Source organism: Chroicocephalus ridibundus, chromosome 7 (genome assembly GCF_963924245.1).
Source record: "Chroicocephalus ridibundus chromosome 7, bChrRid1.1, whole genome shotgun sequence".
In the NCBI taxonomy this organism is placed as follows: Eukaryota; Metazoa; Chordata; class Aves; order Charadriiformes; family Laridae; genus Chroicocephalus; species Chroicocephalus ridibundus.
The window spans coordinates 25691357-25704563 of NC_086290.1; the positions used below are offsets into that span (position 1 = coordinate 25691357).

A 13207-nucleotide genomic window follows, 5' to 3' on the forward strand; every position below is an offset into this window, starting at 1 on the left:
TTCCTCTGACAGAGAACAATAATGAATACTTTGGGGGGACAAAGGCATATCTGTGTATTAACCATTTTTGGGTTTGAATTCAACAGTGGGTGGCAGAATGAGGAATTCTTTCAGTACCTGTCAAGTATTGCCTTTTTCTCTTTGAGGGATGGGAGGAGGCAGATGTGAGGGAGGCACTATTGTTTTAAGCTAGCACCTATGACAATACATAGCTAAGCTGATGTCACAATGGAAGATGACTTAAACGTTTTGCCAAACAGTTGTTTACAGTGAAAATAAGATACGAGATGATGTGGCGTTGCTTACAAATTAAAGATTGAAGGTTTGCAAGGACGGAGAAAAAGCCTATATTGGCAGACTCAAAATCCTTGCTTGCTTAACTGAACTAGGTCACAAACAGTAAGAGAACATAAGCTAACAAATGTAAATGTTAATGTAAACTGTTACTGGAAGCCATCGCATATTATCCACTGAAGGGAAACATTGCAGTTTCAAAACAAAGCAAAAATGTTAGAGGAGAAATTCCAAAAATGGTCTTATAGCTCAGACTGCCCACATAGTCATCTTGGTGTGAATTGACTTTAAATAATGTTCTAGAAGTGGGAGAAGGTAAGAAATTACTTAATATCTTATCATGTCAACTATTACCAGAGCCTTGGGATCAGTATGTCACGGGTAGTTTATTTTTCCTCATCCAAAAAGTAAAGCTCCTTTGACAGTTCTGTGCTTGGAGGTAAAACTCAACTACCCTCCATAGGAAAGCAGTTCAGTGTTGCTAGAGTATTTTAATGTGGTTGCGGGTGTATAGTGCTACTTTAGTATGCCTAAGAATATTTGACCCACATTTTCTAATATATTTTTTTTGAACTAATGTATCCTACTGTGGGTAGAAGCTTATGAATTCATAAGCACTTAGGAATGAATTTGTGTTTTTATAACTCTAGTCTTGGAAAACTGTTGTTTTCAGAGGAGATGCAGGGGTAGAAATGAGGAATGGCACTGGCCCAAGTTACCTGTTGATGCAATTACTGACATAATGGGGTTATACCAACAAGGAATTGTCCAAATATAATATGGAAAGTTGGAATCTCCTTATAATAAGTTATAGGAATCAGAGAATTAATTAGAGACTGAAAATAAACAAAAAAAAAAAATCTTAGAAAGGGTATTTTTGTCTCTTCAAATGATTATCATCTATAAAAACAAAATTTAAAGAATCCATTCTCAAAGTGTAACACTTACCAGCAGCTTTTGTGCTAGAGAGACAAATCTGCTTTTCTTCAGTTAAAGTCCTGTTAACAAAGAACAGAATCCTTTCAAATGTAAACTAGTAGATGCTAGGAATAGATGTTCTGTTTGATTCTGTTTGCAATATTTGTCGCCTTCCCCATGGTTTTCTTTAATTTCTTTTATGCTATTTTTTTTCTTCCAACCAGTCTGTGATTTTAAATATTCCGCTTAAGGTGTTTGAGAGCTTTTTTCCATCAGGTGTCAAAGTCTTTCTGCAGCCATACAGGCCTGTGTTGCTCCTCAGCTAAAATGAATTTTCTTCTTTGTGACCAGTTGCATACATATTTATAGCTAATGTTCAGATTAGTTTGTCCTGCTCTTCATGGATGGTTAAATAGGTCCATATAGTCTCGTTGAGATATATAGTAAATAATTCATAATACTGCCATGAAATGCTAAAGCTAAATGTTCCAGGAGACTTACTACAACGCAAAGCCAGATCTTGCACTTTCCTTCAGCCACGTTGTGATTCCCTTTTCTAATCCATTTCCAAATCCATACATTGAACAACAGATACCAAGTGTTACAAGTGATCAACCCAGAAATGAATCTATGATTGTGTGTGTTGCTCAAAAATGATTCCTTGCTTCTCTTCCAGATATGAAAGTGTATATGGGATGACAATGTTCACTCTAAAAGCTGTTTTGAAATCATGAAGATACATGCTCAGAATACATTATCATGCAAAAATTGTTTGTAGTGCACTGCAGTGTGTGTGTGTATTAGTATAAATGTTTAATCATACAAAGCTTATGCCATGTAGCTGAATTATTTTAACACAAGAACAAAAAAGTAAAAGCATTAATTGGCTATTGGTAGCATGGAGGCTGCCGTTAAATGTAGCAGCTGTTACGCTCCTAGCAATAATTCATACATTGCTTTAGCTATGAGAACATACGTTATTTATAGAGGGAATGTTGGCCAGCTCCAGGGGTTATCCCTTGCTCTTTTTGAAAAAAATTGAGATCTTTAACTTCCACTTGGATCAATGCAGAGCAGACTGACCTAATTTTCATGCCTAAGGGCAGCACCTCTGAGAGTACAACACGTTCTGCTCATGCTGTACTTCTGCTGATCGTGGCTCCTGACCCTCATCTGGGAACACTTTCCTACCAAGAGAAAACACTTATTTTTTTTCAGTGAAGGTGTTCAGAGTGTTTGTTTTTTCTCAAATTACTCATTTGGATGTTCCCTATCCTATATGGCACTTTGAGTCTTTGTTGGCTTTGCACTGGGGCGGGGATGTGAGGGTTTTTTTTTTTCCGTTTGGTTGTTGTCACATAGTTGAGAGGATAAAAATTGAAACACACACAGCTGAGCTGACAGAAGTGTGTCAGCTTTTTCTGGAGATGGTATAATTCTTATCCTCAGCTTCATGCAGAGGATGAACATTCATACATGTGTCTCTCCTTTCTGTTTCTCTGTGTGCAAAGAACAGCTCAGCATCTTGAATCATTCTAGATCATTCTACTGACTCATTCAATAGAATCATTCTACAATTCTATGATTCTATGATCTTCAGAGGCCACAGCTTACAAACCACTACGTTAAATGATCTTGCTTTGTTTTCCATCGTTGTGTCTAGCGTGGCTGTTTCTCTGTGAGCGCCTGTTGTCCATCATCACAGAGACATGAGGTCCTCAGGAAAGCAGATGATCCTCACCATCAGAGATGGGAGGGGAAGTGAACCATGTCAGTATCAATTAAATTACAGGAGAAATGGAAGATAGGTTGATTTGCACATGAGGTGAGCTGGGGAGCCAGTTCTGAACGTGAACATAGTGTACCTTGCAATAAAGAGGCTGGGGTAAGTCAGGTTGAGGTGCTTTTTCTGGTGCTGAATGACCCTGGGGGCAGGAAGAGACAAATGGAAATGCAGAAGATACCTATTTGCTGCTTTTTAAAAGACTGATAGTGCAATCATTCACCTTGGCTGATGATTCAGGGTAGCTAATTCATGAGACAGGGTTGAAGGCTCCTATAAAACTGAAGACAGAGACACGTCACCATTGGAAGGAAAGGCTTTATCTACACCATTGGCCTGAATGTGAAATTTGCATTGTTGTTAGAACATTTTCTAAACCTGTGTAAATAAATACAAGGATTTCTGATATCCCCTTTTGTATCTTTTACTTTCTTATACTATTAGTAAATAATAAGGCATTAAGAAAAATTCTCCATATTGTGTCAGATATTATACTGTTTTTCTCTTGAAGTGTTTGAAGCCAGCACTGTTGGTTTAGGAAGGCAGTGATCCTTACAGGCAGTGGAAATAAACACTACAAAGGTGTCATGATAAAGGAATTCTGCGCAAAATGTTCTGCACAAAATTAATGTGCATGAACGAAACAAGACAACCCTTACAATTCAGTCTTCTGAAAGAAAGGTAGCAGAGCAGTAGAGTTTGTCCAAACTTGATGTTTGGACATCCAAACTGATGTCCAAACTTGAGTTTCTTCTCTGTGTTTTCCTGGAGCAGCCGTACAGATGAGGTGGTTCTACAAGGCTGCTCAACTGCACGTTTGATTTGGTCCAGGGGCTTTTGTTTACAGCTGGCTGTTTTGTACACTGCTTTGTGGTCTGAAGTACATGGTACTGCTAAATTACTTTCTTCTCTCACAGTTAATTTTCTTTCTCTACGAGTAGAGAGGGGATAATTGGAATTACAAATTGAGGTGCCTTTTTTTTCTTCTAAAAGGAATGAATTGACGCAAATGGGAGAGTTGAATACCTCTATGATAGCTTTCCCCATATATTTCTTATTGTCAGGAAAACTGTCCTTTTACTTATTTTTCCAAGATACCCTTACCTTTACTAATCAGTCTTCTGACTCAAGCAGAATTATTCAAATAGGTCTATTGATGGAGTACCCCGTTCACTTGATTAAAGGCCCAACTCTGCTGCAATGCTTTTTGTTCTGCTTGAGCAGCGTCTGCCAATATTCTTGCATTTACTTTCTAATTACCTTCATAGCTGGCCAGAGTCCATTCAAAATGATGTAGCTGGAATAAGCCTGGGTACTAACTCCAATAGTGAGGATATAGAGACTTGCATAAGGATCTTAATGTATTTGGTCAGATCCTACATAAATGATGGGTTTTTTTGTTGATATGCTGGGTATGTGAGCAGAAGAAAAAGTTTGCGTGTATATATTTGTAACAAGATACGTATATGAAGGTTCTGATTTTAAAAAAATGAGAGAGGAAAAAAAAAAAAAGAGACACATACAAGTGAAGGTACAAAGTGCCCGTTAATTTGGTTGAACTCCAATATGTGGTCCCAATGGCAGAAAAGCAAGTTGGATTCATTGAACTTGAAGCCTTTTTGGTGATGCCAAACTCTTTTCTACAGAGTAGCTTGGATTGTTGGGTATTGTGTCACCAAAATGCTAAAAGCACGCAAAATGAGATCTTTCTATATTGAAGGACAGTGCATCTATAAGATATCGAGGAGAACAGAGTAATTTTCTATATGCTGTATAGTGTTTAGTTTAACATAATCGCATACTTGGAGATGAACAATTACAGTTTTGATTGAAAAATTGTATTTAATATTTTCATAGGCATATCATAGGAGGAAAATAGCTTTTGGACCGTATTCTGACTATGGGGAAGCACTAGTTGCAATCGTACAGAAATATTTTTAAGTGCAAAATGACTGCAAAGCAAAGATGTGTCTAGTTGGGGCTGAGAAGGAGAGGAGTTCATTGTCTTCCCAAGTCTCAACTGCCAAATGTGAACTTTATAGTGTACAAAGAAAGTAAAAAGCGTTTTCCATGGCTCTCGCAAAATTGCAGGCATTAGATCCCACACAACCCAGTTTTTCGTCTGGGCTTTTCTGTAGAGGAAAAAGCAGAAACATTCAAATTAATTTAGTGAGAGGATCTTGCACACAAACACTGGTCCAAGTTCTGCAAATGGAAACTGGTTGCCTGATAATTGGATACAGAATAGGGCTGTATCAAGGTTTAATAATGTATTTAAAATACAAAGTACAGAAATAAAAATTCTTTTCTTTTTTTCTGTTCCAGGTTCTCTGGGAGATGCTAACAAGGGAGGTCCCCTTTAAAGGCTTGGAAGGATTACAAGTAGCTTGGCTTGTAGTGGAAAAAAACGAGGTAAGACTACGTTTCTACATTCAGGTACATAGATCAGAAAACAGTATTGGGGTTTTGCAAAAGACTTTTTCATCTTCTTCAAATTGAAAGTAAGTTCACGCGTATGGAAAGATTAGCAGTAGGAGCTAACACAAAGGGTCAAAGTGATGTTATTCCTCATGAATGGACCCTTTACATCTAATTGTTGCAGCTTCACGTCGTGATGCTGTAGATCAAAAATTGTACAAGTACTGTACTAGTTTCTCAGTCTCAATTGTAAAACCTAGGGGTTTGTTCTTAGTGATGAAAGAAGCCATTGCGTCCAAGGTAGGGGAACAGTTTAACTCCATCTCCTGCGTTTAGGACATCTTTTTACTGGCCGGGAGTTGATATATCTGTAAGAGACCTTCAGCTACTTCAACTTAACTCTCCCAGCAGGAGTCACTATAGTACAAGAAACTGCCGCTTAGATGAAAATTTCAAAAATAAAAGAAGAAAAAATAGTTTTAAAAAAAGAGAGAAATTACAGTTTTGCCACCTACGTTCAACACTACATTGAAGATGAGCTCCTCACTGGTATCGGCAAGGCTGTGGCATAGCTGCAAGCCTCCTCACGCAGAGTCTTTCCATTTCAAAAGCACTTCAGTGGTGTAAACACCGTTTGTACAGTGTCCCCAGCCTCGCTTTTCTTCTTCTCACAAATTGAGGCTTTCAGTTAGTTGGACATGTGAGCGTATATCTGAACACATAGTCCCTTGATATCAAAGACAGTAACTACATTTAAAAAACATTTAAAGTTGTGACTGTACCACACACAGACAAGCATGGAAATCCTCCACAAAGATGAAACCTCCTCTATCTAGACACAGCGGAAGCTTGGGAAACATTACAATGGCGAGGCAGTAGCTGTACAATACAGATACCTATTATTCTACATAAACTGTTTCTCAAAATGCTTTAAACAGAGGAGTTTCCTCCTCATAGTTTAATATTTTTTGTTGGTGTTTTTTTTTCCCCCTCTCTCTTTTTTTTTTTTTTTTTCTTCTATTTGAGGACTGGATTAATTCCAGTGAGTGATACTGTGATATACCGATTAGTTGGAAATGCTACACTAACAGTGTGAAGATTATGAATGTGGCCTTCTACAGTGTTTATCAGAGCAGGAGGCACAAAGAGACTCTTGCTCCTTAGGAAAAGCTTTGTACATCATTTTGAAGGACTGAACCAAAAAGCCGTCCTTCCATCAACTGTATTTCTTTCCTCTGCCTACCACATGCAGTTTTATGTAAGGGCTACACAGTGGCATTGGGAATGTTGTGAAGAGATGTCGTCATTTGCGGAAAGTTGGCAGAGGGTACAACACACATTTCTCTACAGTTTTCCAGAGCAAGGAACTGTGTAAAACACAGTATGAACAAAATGTGACATGACACTTATTTTACTCATGGCTGAAGAAACCTCAGGGGTGACATTTTCAGAGCCAGCTGTTTGTCTGCCAGGTACCACTAGCCTGTTGCTACCATCTTCTTTGGAAGGGTGCCAGGGAGCTTAGAGGGCGTTAACGCTTGCTTAGATGGTTTTTATTTTTTCTGGCCATGATTTAGGGAACGTGCCCGGCATAAGCCTTGTAAAAGTCAGCTTGTGCTACTTTTCTTCAGAGTTTCTATGTCCCAAAGCAAGTGGGAGGGTCAGGTTCTGCTCTCACTTTGCTCTGTTGACATCAGTGGGGTTGCGTGGTTCCCGTTCACAACAGAATTGAATCACTGTTGAGCCGGTCCTTCATTTTTTGCGCTGCAAGTCTCTTGTTAAAATCAGTGTGGGACTGAGGCCAAAGCGTAAATGCATAGGGTTAAAAATCTCCCTTTGCAAAGCCTGAGCCCAACAAATGAAGTGGATTTTAATTATTCTGTATGAGTCTTTTCCAACTCTGCATAATTTCACAGCATTATTTTTATTCTGGTAGAGTTTCTATATAATTATATATATATTTTTTTAAATCCAGAAAATAAAAACATGAGAGTTCAGATTATGCTAGGCATGATCTCATAATAAATTACCACTGAGAAACGTCATCTTTATTATAATATGACACTTTTGGAACCTACTACTTCTTTATTACATGACAGATAACATCCTGCACAAGCGAGACATATAAATGGTGATTACAACTGATTTTCCACCTCCTGGAACAGTGAGGGTTACAGGCAAATACTGTAGCAAGACTAGCCAGTGTATTTTTAGGCTAATGACTCAACCAGAGATCAAGCACTAGTACAGTTTGTTTATGCATTGTACAAATTTCTGTGTATTTCTCGCAGCGAAAGCTTTGCACCTTAAGGTATTACATTATTTTAATAATTAAACTACAAAGTGCCCTGGCTCTGTATCTCATATTTCCAGTTTTCATGGTGTTCAAATGCTTGTGCAGCAGAATTTACTTTGGCTGATGGGGTTTGTAAGGCTGGGCAGGTCACGTTGCAGTAATGTAATGGTACAATTTGACATAACTTGCTCTGCTTTGCTTCTGAAATGCCAAGAGTAGGACAGATCAAGGGGTCTTCCTGGCAGGTTGGTCTGAACAAGACTGTAGTATCTGGTTCTCACCTGTTGCAAGACAAGGAACCCTTTTTCCAGCTTGACCCCTCTTATATTTGGACCCGTTTTCACTGAGGAACTGTTTTTTGTGTATGTTTTTTTTTAATTTAGTATGAAACATCTGAAGTCAGTTAACTGCCTTAGCGAGAGCAGAGGCATCTCCTTATATGTGTAGTGTTGTTGGGATGCACAGCATTAATCTCAACTGGAGAGGCTTTGCTATCCGGGTGTGTGTATATGAGAATAGATCTGCTTTTAGGCTTTCCAGTGTGGAGGCAGAGTCTTTAAACTAAAAATCCTCTAAGACTGACCGAGGGAATCTTTTCATGGTTTAAAACTCTCAGTAAAGGAAATCAAACGAGCTTCAAACTAATTCTCTGTAGTTAGCGGTCCTGGCCTATAACCAGCAACTCCTTGTCTTCAGTCATCAGGAAATATTTATATGAGTTCACTGTGCTCTGTGAGTGCTTTCTGAGATCTGTGTGTTCTCATTAATCCTTCTGACCACAGGCTCGTGAAACGTCTCTTGTGTCATGTAGAGCTTCACTTAACTCTTTTCAACTCACTTAATGTAATCTACATTTCAGCCATTTGTTGTATCAAAAGTAGTATTGTACAGCTGGATCATCTGTGTGGGAGAAAGGAATTAAGGCAGGCTGTACATTATACCTATCTTGACAAGCATCTTAGAATACCATGCAGTAACCTCCACAAACTGTTATGTTTTAGTATTAAAAGTAGCTTGCCTTGTTTTCGCTTCCTTGTCTCCAAGCTTTCTTAAGCAACTCCATTTGTGCATTTGTTCCATTCCTTTTTTATAGGTCTATTAATTTGTACATATTGCTAGCGTTAATAATTTTGACTTTTCTTTTTCATAGCTCAATCCTTAGTTCTTATATTGTGTTTAAATGAAAGAAGAGTCTGTTTTACTTCTTGTAGTTGTGTTGCTGTTATAGGGGATCTATTAGTAGCAGCTTAAAGGGAAATGCTTCCAGTAACTGGTACATTCTCTCTCCTTTAGAGATTAACCATTCCAAGCAGTTGTCCCAGAAGTTTTGCAGAACTGATGCACCAATGTTGGGATGCTGATTCAAAGGTAATTTAATTTGTGTTTGATTTCTACACCACCCCATCCCTCCCCGGCCTTGTTTGGCTAAGTGTGTTACTGTTTCTTTGGGGGACAAGTCCCAGCTAACACCATTGCTGCATGACAGTAGACACATTTCTTCACAAAGACAACCAAGAGTGTCTTTTTTTAAATGTGTTTACATATTTGTACCTAAATGTCTCTCTTTCCCTTTTAATCCCTAATTTACCTGTCTACTGAAGACAGTGCCTGTAAATAGGGTGAGATAGCAAGAATGTAGCCATTTTGGAACAAGTGAAAAATTGTTCTTATCTATTTTCTTTCAGTAGTTAATATTGAATCTTTCTTGGATGTATGTGTATGCCTTCCTTGTGTTGAAAACCTGTAAAGAATAAGTTAATCCATAAAATGTGGGTAGGAAAGGCAGCAACGTATTCTAAATTAATGTTAAACCTTTCCTAATCTTTTCTCTTAGGACTTTGTATGATGAGCTTATAATTATTATACTGTAATAATATAATAATAGAAGTATTGTAGTGTATACTGCTTAAGCACGAAAACAGAGTAAAAATACAGGTTAGAGCCAAACCGTTGTCACTGTTAATCTGCCCCTCTGAGAATAAACTAAAAGGGAAATCAAAGAGAGTGTTTACTCAGTGAAAGATTTTGTAGGTTGCAGGTGTTACCTTCTTTAAATTGACTCTGCCACCATCCTGTTGTACATAAAACTGGCTGGAAAGAGCCTGTGGGCAAGCTAGGTTTATTACCAAGTATTAGCATACATTTCCTTTGCCTATGAAGGAATTTGAGAGAGGGAAAGTTAGTTAAGGAAAGGAAATTATGCTCTTTTTCTCAAGTCAAGGCACCAGGAAGAACTTTGGTCCTTTAAACTCAGAAGAAAGTTAACTACTACTTCAGAGAGACTAAGATTAATTCCAAGGTGAATTATAGCACTTAGGTGCTCTAAAGCTAGAATTTACCCCCAGAGAGTAGCCACAGAAGAGCAATAGCAATATGAGAAAGGAGGTATCCCTTCCTGGCTTCCCTTTTTTTTTTTTTTTTTTTTTTTATTTTAAGCAAGGAGTTGCTTTCCTACAGAATAAATCTGGAAGCCTGAGATCCATCATCAGTGTGTGGTTTCTGCATAAACACCCATTTAAATGCTATTCACAATATCTCCCTCTTTATTCTTTCCACAGAAGGGAGGGGAGAAAAATGCTTTGAGTCTTTTAATCTACAAGTAGACTGTTTAAGTTCTAGGTCAGTAATTACTGAAGAGCACTTTCCAGTGGGAATTAACGTTTCTCTAATAACTACTCCCAAGCATCAGCATCACTACCAAATGCCACAGAATAAGAACTATTGGAGCTTCTTTTCTGTAATTGCAGCACATACTAGCTCAGCTCGCACTCTGGCTGTATATAAGTGTACAGAAGGAGAGGGAGGGATCTGCATGTTGTAAAAGAAGGGTGCCCAGCCATCGGGCTGAGTTCTGTCTGCGTGAGCAATTCACCTGGGTTTGGGCTGGTTCCTAGGAGCGTTGTTCCCAGAGGCATCTCTGATCTGTGCAAAGAGTGAATCTCAGGTTAGATGGGTTTTTTGACAGTCTGCTCTTTGCTACTTTTTTCGTGCAGCTTCTCTTCTGTTAAGCAATTATAAATGCTTTGTTCACGTGACTGAAATGGAGTAATCTCTGGTCACAGTTTGGGCATGTGACTACCTTATTCAGTCACGTGTTGGGAAAGGATCGCTACTTACAGCTCTCAAAAATGCCTTGATAAAAGGCTGTGCGGCCTACACGAGCCAAAAGATGGAGCACACTCCTCTAAAATACTGCTCTCTGTAACATTCCCTCTTTGCCAGGATTAGTTTTAGAAAATCAGATAGTGGATGCGTGAACAAGTTACTGAAGGTCAAGTGGGGGTGAGCTTGAGGATGTCGGCTGCTCAAAAGCAATTGCTAACGTGCATACTTTCAGCCCACAGAAAGCCCAAGGTATCTGTAGGTGGCTTACTGCTGAGGAAAGAGGGATGTGCATTACTGTGGAGCTAAGGAATACACTTGGAGAGCTGCTGCAGAGCAGCTGGAGTGTCAGACGCTGCTCAGGCAGTGCAACTTCCTCATGGGAATGGACAGAGTTATTAACTTTGCTTGGAATTCTTAAGAATTTCTTCATACATGGAGAAAAATGTCTGCAGTGCATTGCTCCACGTGATATTTGTAATGTAGTCTTTATAAAGTTTAAACTGTGGTAGTTGAAACAGTCCCTAGTGGGTTCAAAGCGTTTTACTAAAATGCTAATTATTAGTTATTTTAAGTTAGTACTTATTAAAGAATAATATCTGTCTTAACTAAGTCTCTTAAATAACTACTTCCACATGTTAAAATCGCTACCAAACCAGCTGCTTTTGCCTGGGTACTAGATAATTGTACAAACAAGGTTGCTCATCACTGATGCCTTTGTTTACTGGGGATACTGGCTTTTGAGACACAGGTGAGTGGTTCTTTCTCATTTCATCTGTTCCTTCAGTTTATCCCCACTTTAACATCAAAGATGTTTATAAATTACTGGACATTTTAATGGAAACCAGAAACCTAGGAACAGAGAAGCAGCAAGAAAGAAAAGCCATATGGGTTAAATATCCTGGTTTTATGCAGACCTGTTTAGTAAGAAATACTGAGTGGAAGGAAACAGTGAAAACATTAGCCAGAATTATTTCTAGAGGGGCATATATTTTAAAGATTTTTGTATGAGACATCACGGATATAAAGGGAAGCAATTTTCAAAGGCGACTCGTGCCTCGATATTTTAAGAATCTCTTATGAGGAATGACTTGAGATGCCTGATTTTCTCGAAAGCGCTAAGCGGTCATCCACTCAGAAGAAGATTTTTTTTTTAAAAAAAAAACGCTTCTTAGCTTGGGCTTCCAGTTTCAACAATCACTAATTGCCAGTTTTAACCAGGTATCAGTCTGCACTTAGAGTGCATTTATTAAATCTGAAATTATTCTTGTCTAGGGGGAAGAAACCACCACATGGCAGTGTAGACTTGTGCCTTCCTGACAGCTTTGCCTCCTGGGAAAGCTGGTACCTGTAAATGTGGCAGGGTAGCTGGTGGCTGGTCACAGAAATTGCACAGCCAGAGATGTACAAGCTTTGTCAGTACTGTATGACTGTGCGTTTGGTCCAGCTCTAGTTGCACAACTCAACAGCTCCTTTGCCTGTAGTGTAGGACCCAAAGAGCGTATGTTGCTGCTCCTCCCAAATCAGTCAGTCGGTGCTTTCACCTGCCCTTAGTAAAGCCCTGTTCTCTGTCATTGTCTCCACTCCAGTTACTCCAGGCAGGCCTGACAGTAGTGTTGACTGTGCTCACTTGGTGTCAGCCCTGCCCTGTACTTCCTGGCATACTCTTGAGAAAGAATCATAGAATGGTTTGGGTTGGAAGGGATCTTAAAGATCATCTTGTTCCACCCCCCCTTGCCATGGGCAGGGACACCTCCCACTAGACGAGGTTGCGCAAAGCCCCATCCAGCCTGGTGTTGAACACCTCCAGGGATGAAGCATCCACAACCTCCCTGGGCAACTTGTTCCAGTGCCTCACCACCCTCACGGTAAAGAATTTCTTCCTGATATCCAATCTAAATCTACTCTCTTTCAGTTTAAAACCGTTACCCCATGTCCTATCATTACACTCCCTGATAGAGTCCCTCCCCATCTTTCCTGTGGGCCCCCTTTAGGTACTGGAAAGCATCTAAAGGTCTCCCTGGCGCCTTCTCCAGGCTGAACAACCCCAGCTCCCTCACCTTGTCCTCACAGCAGGGGGGCTCCAGAAGAAGGACCAAGGAAAACTCGTGGAAGTGTTTTGTAAAAGAATCCTACATAAGCCATAAAATATTGTAATCAATGCAGCATGGGGATGTTTGCCCTTTGTCTCTTTCTGAAAACAGAATTAGTTTAGTAAAGGCACCTGCCAGTCTATGGACTGTACGTAGCAGCAGCAGGACCCTGGTGTATTGGTGGGGAGCCACGATCTCCTGTCTGGCAGCTTCCTCACCATTTGGGAAGCTCTTGAATCCCCTCAACAGGTCACACCCACTGGGGTGGTTACAAGAGATGCAGCTGTAGCACCAAGAAGGCTG

The 13207-nt window shown here is 39.5% G+C and overlaps 1 protein-coding gene across 5 annotated transcripts in view; it reads left to right on the top strand.

The window, feature by feature from the left end:
• The window catches only part of MAP3K20 (mitogen-activated protein kinase kinase kinase 20), a 96072-nt gene that overhangs the window by 39212 nt on the left and 43653 nt on the right, over positions 1–13207 (top strand). For all 5 annotated transcript variants that reach the window (XM_063342655.1, XM_063342658.1, XM_063342653.1 and 2 more), the window contains exons 8-9: positions 5321–5407; positions 9003–9077. In XM_063342655.1, the coding sequence (XP_063198725.1) occupies positions 5321–5407; positions 9003–9077 (162 nt within the window). The remainder of the gene's footprint in view (positions 1–5320; positions 5408–9002; positions 9078–13207) is intronic.